Source organism: Plasmodium yoelii (genome assembly GCF_900002385.2).
Source record: "Plasmodium yoelii strain 17X genome assembly, chromosome: 13".
NCBI classification, from domain to species: Eukaryota; Apicomplexa; class Aconoidasida; order Haemosporida; family Plasmodiidae; genus Plasmodium; species Plasmodium yoelii.
In genome coordinates, this window is record NC_036185.2 from 1,392,482 (window position 1) to 1,405,955 (window position 13,474).

Consider the following 13,474-nt stretch of genomic DNA (forward strand, 5'->3'; position numbering starts at 1 on the left):
TATTTAAAAAATACATTATAAGAAATAAAAAAAAAGTATATACCGATTATGTGAGTATTTTTCAATATATATGAGAATAGAGAAAATGTGTCATATAAAAATTTGTTCAATAAGACATTAAAAATATTACTAACAAATTTAGTAAATTTTATTATTTTGTTCAACTTATTTTGAACTATAAAAATTATAGTTATTGTTGCATTATAATGTTGTATGAATTGAGGTCTTTATATTTATAACGTTTTTTCTTTTAAAATGTCTTTGATATATTTTTCTTTTTAATTTATCAATTCCTTTAAATTAGTGTCTAAAAATAAATGGTATTTATAACATGAGTTTATCTTATGATTGTAATATATTTTTTCACATAAAAAATCTTTACGTTTATATATTTATTTTTAAATTATATTAACCTTGTTCTAAAATTCCAATATACTCTTTAGTGTGAGAATGCATGTTATGTTTGTTCGATAATAATGTTTTTTTAAAATGATTAACAGATATCTATAAAACGATGTAAATTATGAGATGTGTATTCTAATTTATATATTATTTCTATTGTTTTCTAAAGTTAATATATATTTAAATTTAATTGTCCTAGTTTTTTTCTGGATACCTCAAAATACTTTACTTTTAATTTAGGATTTGATGATAACCAAAAGATATTTAACTTAAAAAATAGAAAAAATAAATAAGTATATATTATTAGACTACCAATTCAATATATATATTTTCCATAACACACATTTCGGCAAACTATATATATATATGTGCACTATGAAAAATTAAGAGTATGAAACATGAATGTCTTATATCCAAATTTTCAATATATAATTACTATATCCTTTGATAATTCGAAAGTTGTATGCTGATCGGAAAATAGGTTTTCTATGAGATCTTCAAAAATTTTATTGTATATTTCTAAATATTTAGTTGTCTCCATATTATCTACAATAAGTATAATGTAAAAAATTGGTATTTAAATATAAGTATCTAATCAGTAATAAAAAATAATTAAAACAAAATAATAAAATATGTTTAAATTCAACACATGTAAGTTACCATAATATATAATATACTCTTTCAAAATTCTTAAAAAACAATCTTCTTTAAACTTCCCCTAAAAATAGTAAGGATTATACAAAAAATGATTAAAGTAAATTATATAAATATAATATACTACTTAATTTTTATGGCTTTACTATTTCTATCAAAATAATATTTACCTTGGTTAATAGAGAATTAAGAATGGTGTCATTACATTCCTTGTTTAATTCGTTTATATTATTATTGAAGATATTAGAAAAATATTTTTTAATTATTTTAAAACTTGAAACATTCCTTAAATATGCTTCAAATATATTATTTCTAATAAAATGCTTGAGCTCCTCATCACTTAATTTACTATATTTCTGGAAATTTATATAATTAATAATAATATTATTGTTTCAAATTAAATTACATAAATAAACAAGTATATGTATATATTGTCTTGTATTTTTTTTTTCTAAAATATTTTTTCAAAAGATTACCATAAAATATATTTCATAAATATCATCATTCTTATTTATTATTTTGTAAGAATACAACAAAAATAAGTATAGTAGTTCCCTTAAAAAAATAACATGATAGATAAATAAATAATAATTACTTTTGTAGAGGTCTACATATGAAATGAGATATTATTTTGTATTTTTTTACTTTCTTTTAGTATTTTCCAAAATTGTATAGCATATTTTTATAAACTCATTAATATGAGCATTATGTCCAGAATTGTTCTACAGTTAAATTTAAGAAATGATAAAAAAAATAACCATATGAATATATCTATTTATTATTATTTATAGACACATATATGAATGTTTATAGTTTAACCTGATCATTCCCTATTAATTTAGAAACTATATTAGCGCTTACAACAAAAGTAAATATGCAATAACTTATGTTCTTCATTTCAAGGATGTTATATAATACGCCTAAAAGTGCGCGGGAAATAATAAAATATATTAATTGTATATAAATTTATTCATATGCACGAGGAAATAGAGGAAAATTTAGAAATAAATGTAATGGTTTGTTGTTTCTTACTTGAAAACGGGAGTATATCATAGCAGTTTTCGTGCATGCTAATTGTGCTTAACATATCCAAACAACATAATCTAAGAGAAAATAAAAATAAAATATTGTGTATGTAATGCCTAATTTTTTATGGGGTCAATTTAAAAAAGTAAATATATAATTTATTTTATATGTAAAAAAATCGTAACGAATTACATAATCGTCTCCTTATTTGCATGCAACCCAATAAATATGTAGTACAAATAAATGTCCTTTATATCTTTCTCCTGTATTGATATATAAATGTGTATTTATGTATAAAGCTCCAATATTTGTAACATTAAGGTAATATAATAATTTATATTATATATTTTCCATTACATAAAGAACCCAATTTGTCGACATTTTTAAAAGTTTAGATAAGTAAAGATAAAAGAAATTTAAAGACATATTATTTTTAATCATGTTCAAAATGTTCATTAAAATATGTTTATCATTTTTTATTATTAAAATTATTAATTCACAAAAACATCTGGCATCCTTGTAGTCATCTTTGTCAATAATGAAAAGGCTTTTTAAAATAACATGACACAAAATCTACAATAAATGAAAAAAAATTAAAAAAAAATAAAAAAAAAATAAAAAAAAATATGGATTATTATAAGCATACAATTTTGTCTATTTAAAAAATTAATGGTATTTCTATTATTTTTTTTTGATTTGGTAAGCAAATATTCATTAAAAATAACAATGAAATGTAATCAAATTGGGATAAAAACATTTGTTTGAAAGTAAATATATTTCTATTAATGTGAAGGTAAAATATTTCCATATATAAGGCACAAATTTAATAAATAACTAATTTAAATATTTTATTGCATATAGAAACAAAATGATAAACTATTATTAAATTTACTTCTTTAGTTGTTAAGTCTTCTATATATAAATAATTTAGAAGCTGTTTCAAATAGTCCATAATTAAGATAAAAACTTCGTTGTCACATGTTGAGCTAGATATCACTTTCCAAAAATAAAGAAATTTATTTTGATATTTTTAAAATTGTTAATTAAATCGATTTAAAAAAAAATGTTAATGTGGATATCCAATTTAATGAGTATATTCAAGTGTTAAATAACGTTGCATTCGTAATCTATATTTATTTCTTTTATATTTTATATTATATATTTTTTTCTAACCTGGGAAAAATAGCTTCCATATGTGAAAAAATTTATCAGGATGCAAAGATAGCAATATAGAGAAATTTTCATTAAAATTCTTTAGTGTGTCTAATATATTCTTTATTACATCTAAATGAGGAGAGAAATATAAAATGAACAAATATTCATTACTACGATTGATATTACATATACATAGTTTATATTATTATTATATTTTAAAAATGCAATGTTTTCAATTTTTACCATATTCTTTTAAAAAACAAATGGATTGAAAATTTGCATATAAATTATCCCCAGCTTTATCCTCATATAATTTGAATTCATGATATTTGCTAATATCCTTTATTTTTTTATTGTGTTCTTTCACGTATTCATTATCATTTTCTTTCTCCATTTTATAATCCGTAATGTATTCAGACAAAATTGTAATTATAATTTCTTCCACACTTTTGTCTAAATAAATGAAAATTCAAGAAGCATGGAAAAAATGGAATGCATACTTAATCTAAACATATATACATGCACTATTATTACATTTCAATGTATCATATTTTAAAAATAATCATTAAAACATAAAATGTATATAACCTTCGTAATTTTGGTTTGGTGTTTGTTTTTTTTCGTTGGAGATTTTCCCCTTAATGGTACTAATTTAATATCGAAAAATAAATATAAAATAAGGAAATAGCATAGACAAACTCAGTATCCAATATAACCACCAGTTTATATGCGTATGCATATACACAAAAAATATAATAAAATAAATAATAGTCACAAACTATTAATATAGATTTATAAGCATATTATATACAATTTATTGTCTATTACTTCATAACGGTTAAATATTTTAAATTGTCCTTTTCTTTAATAAATGAATCAAGCTAGAAAAGTGTTTAACAATACATCATCTATATTTAGACTTATTTTTATTAATGTGTGTAATTTGGAATATGTATTATATTTATTTATTCATAGAAATATGTTTTTATTACAGTTTTAATGTCAGTATTTCCCACATAATCACTAATGTCATTTATGGTTATGATGCTACAGTTTTTTTCAAGTTCATTAAATAAATGTGTATCATTTGAATCCGTTTTTTTTTTTTCCTTTTCCCCTTTATTTTGATTTTCTCTTTTTTTTCTCTCCTTTTCCATTGCAATGTTCTAATAAAATTCATTAAATTGTTAATATATACATATAAATGTAAAGATTAATACATCATTTTAATGATAAATTAGTGAAATATCTATATATATTACGTATTGGGCGTCTTTAATTATTTGATATGTTCTCATCATTCTTTTTTCTTCATCCACTATATCATGTACAGCACTTTCTCTATGAATCGTTTGCATATATATATATATATATATGGTGTAAAAAAAGTAGATAAAATAGAAAAAACACAAAAGTAAATATTTAAATAATTTAATATTTACCGAATTTTCTGTGTTATTGTAGGCTTCGAAAAGGATGGAACACTATGGTCACCCTCCTCATTTGTATAATAATATTCATTTTGACATTTTTTTTCATTAAAAAATTCGTATAATTGGATGAACAAATTTATAAAGTAATCTAAAATTGCAAAAAAATGAAATATAAATATATGCAATCGTTTATATTTCGAAGATTTACATTCAATACATGGCCTAGTTTTACTTATTTTATATTTTTTAACTTTTATCGGAGTTAATAATAGATATTTCATCGAAAAGTATATTGAAACTTTCTAAATGCTTTTTTAAAAATTTCCAATTTTTTTTTTTTATGTCTTTGCTAAATCCGTTCTCAAGGTTGTTCATGTTGATACTCTTTCGAAATGTTATAAGATGCATAATATATGTATATTTATATTTATTTTTTTGAATATTATAAAAAGAAGACAGAGATTCTTAAAAAATACAACTATTAAAATAATAATATTGCATTATAGTAAAATTGAAATATTATGTATAATAAAAAATACTTGAGGTATATATGTGTTTATAATTTCTGCAACTATTATCCCATTGCTCGCATTTTTCATATTTTTAAAAGAATAAGGCAGATTTAAATGCTGCAGCCATTTTATAACTTCTCGTGGCACTAAAAATAAAAATATATGTATAAGCCCTTTATGCTAAAAATATAGATGAAACTGATAAGGAAAAAAGAACAAATAATAAACAACAGTAAAAAACAATATAGAAAAAAGGAAAATTACATTCCATTTCTTTTGTTTTTCTTGGTTTTATGGATGATTATATATATGTGTATATTTTATCCAATACGTTATTAAACAATATAAAATATTTAAAAAAAATATATATAATTAAAAAAATTGTGGTATGCTTATAATTTAATAAGGACTGTTTGTGGGAAATGTTCAGATGAACCTATATGTATATAATGCCATATTTTATTTGAATAACATATGGTACTATTATTTAATTCAAAATATAATGTATTATAATGAGAAATAAATAGTATATATGTATTAAATCATAGGAATTTGTCGATACACATTTTTATAAATGCATACGTGTCTATACGTGTCTGTTCTTATAATTAAACTGCTACTATATTTTATCATATTATTTTTTTTATATTATATATATAACATAAAAATTAAAAAAAATTTTTTTTATGTATTTTTAAATAATAAAAAATGAGATGTTATTACATATTATCTTTTTCAATTTTTATATATTCATGAATATTTATAGATATTTTATTATTTCAAATTCATCCCCTTCATAAATTCGCATTTTTACTACGTAAAATATAAATGCATAAGTAAAAATATATAATAGTGTGGTTTCGAGTTTGTCTTTTAGATGTTTTTCAAAAGGGTTAAATCCTATTTCTTAGTAAAGCCTTTGCTTATTTCAGGGTCATAAAGCATATTTGCACATATTATTTCATATATATTATCATAATTTCGCATTAAGGGAAAAAAGTATTTTGCATAAATATGTAAAAATTATTGGAAAATTATGGACTTAATCCATGATTAATAGAGAAAAAAATTGTTAAAAATGTTTTTTTAAAAATGAAAAAAAAGTAGACGAAAATATATGTAAGATATTAGGGGATCAGCCATAAAGTTATAAATAGTTTTTTTATTTTGCCCATTGTGTAAAAGGGAACAATCTAAATTATAATAGAAGATAGCTCCCGTTCAGAAACAAAAAAGGAAATATACATTAGGAATCCAAAAATAAATAAATATATATATATATATATATATATATATATATACACACGCGCCTATACACAAAATATATACACCTGTGGGAAGGGGATAGACAGGCGAAGTACTATGATACATGGGACAGCATAGATAAGGGGATTTGGGATTTACAATTTATCATCATTTTCGCTTTTTCCCTTTTGTTTTTTCAGTTTTTTTATTAATTAATTTTTTTAATTTTTATGCAGAATGTGTATTTTATGTAATCATGAGAAAAAGGGAGGATTTGAAAATACAGCGATAGGAACATGGTCTAAAGGTATTAGTTTAATATTTTGTTCCTCAATATTTTTATTACACTTTATTAATGAGAATGAGCTAAAATTATTAAATAAAACGGTGCCGACAGGGGAAGATAAAATGATTTACTACTTAAGCATATATAATTTAATCGGGGCAGCGACACTTTTATTATTTTCAGTATTGGGGCATTTTATTTATAAACCTCTTTTAAGACCAATATATTTAAGTTCATTTATCGTATCATTATTTTTAATATCATCTGGAGTATATACAACATCAATAAGCAAAAACATTTCTTTAAAAATTATCGGAGTCATGGATGCATTAAAATTCCATCCAGATTATATGTTACTAAATAAAATAAATCATTTAAATAATGACCAAGATGATAAAGTGATAAAAGGGGATAGTGAAGGCGATGGAGATATTGAAGATGCGTCAGATGATTTTAAAGACATAAGTTTTTTTGATGCAAATAAACTTTTAGAAATGATTAAAGATAGACAATCATTTCTTGAAACTAAAAAAGAAAAATTGTTAAAAAGATTAACCAAAGATGATTTAATGAAAATGTTTAATGATATAAAAGTAACCAATAATAATGCACATAAAATTTTAATAGAAAATAAATTGTTAGAATTATATGAAAAAATTAAAAATATTCAGATAAATTTTGATGTATATGATAGCTTCTATAAATTTATAGAAAATAATTCTCCCCTTTTCATAACCAATTCTGAAAAAATAAAAATCTTTGCACAAAAATTTCAAAATATTTATAATTATTATAATAAGTCTATTTTTAATATTTCAAAGTACGAGTTAGTAAAACATGATAATGAAATTGTTAAAATATATTTAGATTCAATAGAAACAATTAAACAAGTAAGAGAAAAAAATAAAAATGCGAAGTTATTTGAATATATAGATGACCTTAAAAAAAGAAACATACTTATTCTTTCATCCGTATTATTATTGATGTCTTTTATGTATATCCATAAAGGCGCAACATTAACTTCAAAAAGCTCTATGTCAATAACTTTAATGTAAGACAATTTTCACTTTTTTTGGATATCCTTTGTGTTCAATTGATCAATTACATAAGTTTATGCAAATGTCTAATCATATGCATATATAATACATTTTCACATATTTAATTTTTCCACCTTTTTAGATACGCACCTTCTATGTCCTACCTAATTACACTCGCTTGTATTTTCGTTTGTAGCGGTGTTTTTTTCTTTTCTATTGTTGGATTGATATTATATATTTTTAGTTTTATATTAATATTTTTTTTAATATTTTCCCAATGTTTTTGTGAAAGGATATTCAAGTTTTTTATGGGATTAATATTTTTATTTTTATTTATTTTTTGTTTTTTAATTGGATATATCTTAGTAGAAGATTTTAATGAAGGCTCAAAAGTATATAATGAATACAAAAAAAATGAATTCAATGATTTTTTTTGGGTATTATTAAACAAAGGAACATATGAGCGTTTTAAAAGTTTTATTTTATTTTCAAATGGACAAATGTTTTTAGTATGTATTGCTTTATGTATCTTTATGACGATATATTCCCTTTACTGTGTCTTCTATACTTTTCGTTCTATTTATTCTCAATAATATATCATATAATTCTTAATTTTCACAAAGGGCCATACATACACACATATTTGTATATATATATACATTCATTTCTGTGGGCTTAAATATATATGTTAGCACCCCAATAGAATCAGCTAATAGATAGTAGTGTTGTTCCACATTTAACGATATCTTCATTTTTTCTCAACTTTTTTTACTATTGTTATTTTTTCATTTTCTGCATTTTTCGTTATTTTTTATTTTCTAAATATATTTTCTATTTCCGATTTTTTATTGTATTAATTCAATAATACTTTTATTTTTTTGACTTATTCAATTTATAGATATTTATTAATATGGAATGCGTATATATCCCATTCTACCACTTGTCACTTTTTATTTTATTTTATTATATTTTATTTTTTCTTCATTTATTTTAATGTGCAATATTAAATATATTTTCAGAAACAACAAAAGAAAAAAATATAATTCGTTATATCGTTAAAAATGAATAATTTCCATTTTGAAACGTTATTGTTCAATGCGTATTTAATTTTTTTAGTAAAAAAATAAAATGTAAAATTAAAAAAAATAAAATAAAAAATATAAAATAGTATGAAATACCAAAGTAGGATAAGTAAATAATATCGGTGGGGATAAAAAAAACTAACAAAACATTATGTCTTATAGCATTGGTATAAAATAAATACACTATATATATATTTAATGTATATTAAAATTGAAGAAAAATGTAAAAGGTATATATTGTTTTACTTAAAAATAAAAGAAAAATATGAACTATTTTTTTAGTTTTTTTTTGTAATTCATTTGAAAAAATCTTGTTAATCTGCATCGCAGAATAATAAAAGAATTTCATTTAATATAATTGCATTGGAAAAAATTAGGGGCTTGTACTTTTTTGTAACCATATACGTTAAGCAGTATACTAAATACAATTAACTCTGCATTCGTATTAAAATATATTAGTAACTATATGTATTTAAAGATATATGCTCCTCCATTTACATATGCGCAACTATGTATATATAGAGAACACGAAATGTGCGTACATTTTATGATTTTTTCACTATTAGTATAGTGGTAAAGAGAGTCACCCATATATTACTCATGATATATATAATAGCCCTACGAATACACCAATTTAGAGATATAGTAGCATGCAACTAAAAAAAATTGTAATTATCTCGATTTTGTTTATACTAAACAGATAAATCTTATAAATATTTAATTTTTCCAAAATCAATTCTTCTAGTTGCATAAACTGTCCAGAAAAATCTTTGCCAAACAGTCATTAATACCATTGCAACAAAAGCACCACTTACTAATTTGAGACCAGTTAATTTTCTTTCATCATGAGTTGGTTCAGCTGCCCATGTTAAAAAATTTACAACATCTTTTGCCATTTGAGAAACGTTACAAGGAGTTCCATCTTCATATTCAATCATGTCATCTTGAAGAGGAGGAGGCATAGATATTGATCCTCCGGGGAAATAAGTATTGTAATATAAACCTTGTCTTAATGCGACACCTTCTGGTGGGTCACGATAACAAGTCAATAAAGAAAATATATAATCTGGGCCATTATGTCTTGCTGTTGTTATAACAGATAAATCTGGTGGTGATGCACCTCCATTTGCATATCTTGCAGCTTCTTCATTTGGGTATGGTTTTGGAAAAGAATCTGTTAAAATTCCAGGTCTTGTAAACATTTCACCTTTATCATCTGGTCCATCTTCTATATCATATGATGCCGCAATTTGTTTTACTCTTTTTTCTGGATATACTTCATTAACTAAACTACGGAATTGTAGTTGCTCCATTGAATGACATGTAGCACATATTTGTCTATATACTTCAAACCCTCGTCGTACACTTGGTATATCATGTGAATGAAGCATGGACTTAAACCAAAATGGATAATGTGGTGTGTGTGGTGGTTCATAATCCATACACCAAGCAACGGGCCTCGATTGCATATTGTTATGCACTATTGAAAAACCCAAAGCAAATAATATATAATACTTTAAATTTAAATATTTATATTTCTTTCTTTCTTCATTTTCTTCTTCTGTATATGGCTGTAAATGATTTTTTAATCTATCTTGGCTTTTTTTATCTGGTAAAAAAAAATCACATCCTTCTTCTAATGTTCCTCTGCATATTTGTCTCTTATAATCCGTGTGACTATTTCTGTAGTTGTCATTTGGCTTAAATTTATCCAATATATAATAGTTTAGGTTTTTTATTCTGTTATTTTTTATTTGGGCTTTGAATATATTTTTCTCAAATTCATTGTTCCATGATTTTATTAAATGTATTCGAAGCTAAAAATAAAAAATAAAAAATAAAAAAATTGAATTGGTGTGTATTTATTCTGGTACGTGTAAAGAAACATTTTTAAAATAATGAAAAATGTATGTGCCACTGAAGTGTCAAGATACTATAGGCGATTAAGAGGTTAGTAAATTCACACATTTGTACGTTTAAACTTAGTTATTTTTCTATTTGTACATACACATTGGAAATATATATATATTTGTGCATATGTATAATAATATGTATGTTGCTAATTTTACACATAAATATTGTCATGTTAACTAAATGGATGAGGCATAATTGTTCATACCTGGTATGGAAGCTTTAACCATATTTTATCTTTATATCCTGGAAACAAGTTATTTAATGCTCCCCCCCCAGCCATATTTTATGGAACCTTTTTTCCTTTTATTATTATTGTTATTATTAAAAAAATGTGAAAAAAGTTATATATTCAAATAAACTTAAGTACAATTAATGTAATCATTTGAAAACTTAACAAACTATAAATAAAATCAATTTACATTATGGACATATTTACTTAAATATATATAAATGATATATATTATTTGTCATATATATAATGCTATATTATTTTTTCCTTTTATATTCCTCTTAACACAGTACTATTTTATTTTGGTTTTCAAATAACATTAGTATTCCCATACAATGTATTACAATTTATTTTTCTTTATGCAATTTTGGAAAAATATTACGTGCATATTATGTATATATATATATATGCATGATATAATAATAATAATCGTTATTATTATCATATAACTAATTTAAAGAAAAATTGGTTTTCTACATATTTTTTAAGTATTATTAATATAATTCAAATAAATAGGTGAAAAAGAAAAAAATATATGAATGTAATTAATATAAAATGAAAAAAAAAAATTTTTTTCTGTGTAATTAACTCTTATACACTTTTTACATTAGGAACAAAAAAATGTAGTGGGAATACAGTTACTTTTTAATTTTTTTTAATTTTTACCATTTTAATATTTATTTTTTCCTTAGTTTTTTCTTTTATGTGTAAATTAAAAAATAAAATGAGTTTGGTTAATTTTTATGTTATTATTTTTCAAATTTAGTAACTATGTTTTTTTATATTTCATTTGTTTGTGAAGGATGATAAGATACACATCGAATATTTTTCATAATTATATGTTTATTATTAGTACAAATAAATATATGCAATAGGCAAAATTGCAGTGTACTTGCATAAGTAATAAAAATGTGAAATCCTAAAATGGTTGTGCATATTTAACGCAAAACACACTCAACTAAGTGCGTGTGTTAAAAATATTATATGAAAAATTATGGATGGATACTTATTAATAAAAAATGGATATATTCATATTTATATATTGTATACGTATATTAAGGTCATACTTTTAACTTATACACACATGCATAATATATATACGATAGTATAGTCTAACTTTAAAATATTAAAAAAAAAAACAATGTCAACAATATAGCCTATTAGTCGTAAATTATTTTTAAATTTTTATAGTGCGCATGTCTGAACAAATTTGTTTATAAAAAATATGTTATTTCCTATATATTTTTGTTTGTTACAATTCTATCTTTTTAGCGCAATTCATGTTATTAAAAAATCGAACAAAGTCTTAAACACTATACTAAAATTATATTTCCGAAATCCTTCTTTTAAATATATTTTAATTATATTAATAGAAATGTATTCTTATTTCATTTTTGACCAGATTTTTTAATTATAATAAGTATTTAATAATGGTATAATCTGAGTTAAATGAAATGGAAAATAATAAGTGAAATATATTGGTAATAGTACAATATACATATTTAATATATATAAATATATACTTATTAGTTTTCATTTCTTCAAAAACGATATACATAATTTGGATAATAAAATTGTATTCCAATTATATATATAAACTATCATATTTTTATATTCGAGAAGTTATCTTAGTATATTACATTGATCAAAAATAAAATACTTATGTTTCATGCCTCAGTTGATATGTACTCACAGGATAGAAAGTGTGGGAATATTAGCAAAGTTTTTTTATCATAAAATTCGAATTACTTAAAAAATGTATTTTATTCTATTACATAAATTAAAAGTAAAAAAACATTATAATCAATAAATATTAATATATGGAAAATATATCAAACACATATATAACTGAAACTGGAAGCATTCAATCATTTTAATAACCCCAAAACATATTTTGTTCCTATTATATCTTATATGTAAAATAATGAAATAGTTAAAATATGTATATTGCATATATGTGTATGCTATAATTAACAGCTATGGAAAAGAGAACACTATGAAGTATATTATTCAAACCCCCCAAAAAAGTAAGAAAATTTTAATATGTATTTAATTTATGAATATAAATATGATTTTCAAAGAAATTTAAAAATCCCTTTCACTAATAAATAGTGTATTCACAAATGCGACTTATATTCACAGCGTGCAATGCTGCTATATTACTATGAGAATAACCACTTTTTTTTATAGCCCTAGTAAACTTGCAAAAATATATAATAAAGTATTCCTTTTAAAATTACTTATATATGTATATTTTAAATTAATTTTTAATGCTACAATAAAATGGCTTAAGTTTTTTCATAGTATATAAAAATTAGCAATTTTAAATGCTATATATATGCGGAAAGGAAAGTATATTATCCGAAAATGAAGTGAAAAAATAAATTAGTATGGATAATATATAATAGCAATTTAATAAAAACTGCAAATGATTATAATAGCAAAAATGTTGCATATTAAAGAAGAATTATAAAAATAACCACCGAAGCCCCTAATGTA

The 13,474-nt window shown here is 22.1% G+C and overlaps 3 protein-coding genes across 3 annotated transcripts; 1 reads left to right on the top strand and 2 right to left on the bottom strand.

Moving 5' to 3' along the window:
- Positions 1-278: 278 nt before the first annotated feature.
- Positions 279-5,453, bottom strand: PY17X_1329900 (conserved Plasmodium protein, unknown function; the record flags this gene model as incomplete). Its single annotated transcript, XM_022957124.1, has 23 exons — positions 279-307; positions 414-504; positions 617-670; positions 839-948; positions 1,063-1,120; positions 1,227-1,412; positions 1,533-1,611; positions 1,702-1,778; positions 1,876-1,976; positions 2,089-2,159; positions 2,275-2,345; positions 2,440-2,655; positions 2,975-3,078; positions 3,256-3,366; positions 3,481-3,690; positions 3,826-3,884; positions 4,066-4,118; positions 4,230-4,403; positions 4,500-4,578; positions 4,680-4,818; positions 4,922-5,054; positions 5,210-5,328; positions 5,447-5,453. The coding sequence occupies 23 exons, from the start codon at positions 5,451-5,453 to the stop codon at positions 279-281; spliced, it is 2,331 nt and encodes a 776-aa protein (XP_022813593.1).
- A 1,211-nt stretch (positions 5,454-6,664) lies between these two features.
- PY17X_1330000 (conserved Plasmodium protein, unknown function) lies at positions 6,665-8,343 on the top strand (the record flags this gene model as incomplete). The annotated part of the gene is made up of 2 exons (XM_022957125.1): positions 6,665-7,764; positions 7,893-8,343. 2 exons carry the CDS (start codon positions 6,665-6,667, stop codon positions 8,341-8,343), a joined length of 1,551 nt encoding a protein of 516 aa, XP_022813594.1.
- A 1,196-nt stretch (positions 8,344-9,539) lies between these two features.
- PY17X_1330100 (cytochrome c1 precursor, putative) lies at positions 9,540-11,026 on the bottom strand (the record flags this gene model as incomplete). The annotated part of the gene is made up of 2 exons (XM_726180.1): positions 9,540-10,649; positions 10,952-11,026. 2 exons carry the CDS (start codon positions 11,024-11,026, stop codon positions 9,540-9,542), a joined length of 1,185 nt encoding a protein of 394 aa, XP_731273.1.
- Positions 11,027-13,474: the final 2,448 nt, after the last annotated feature.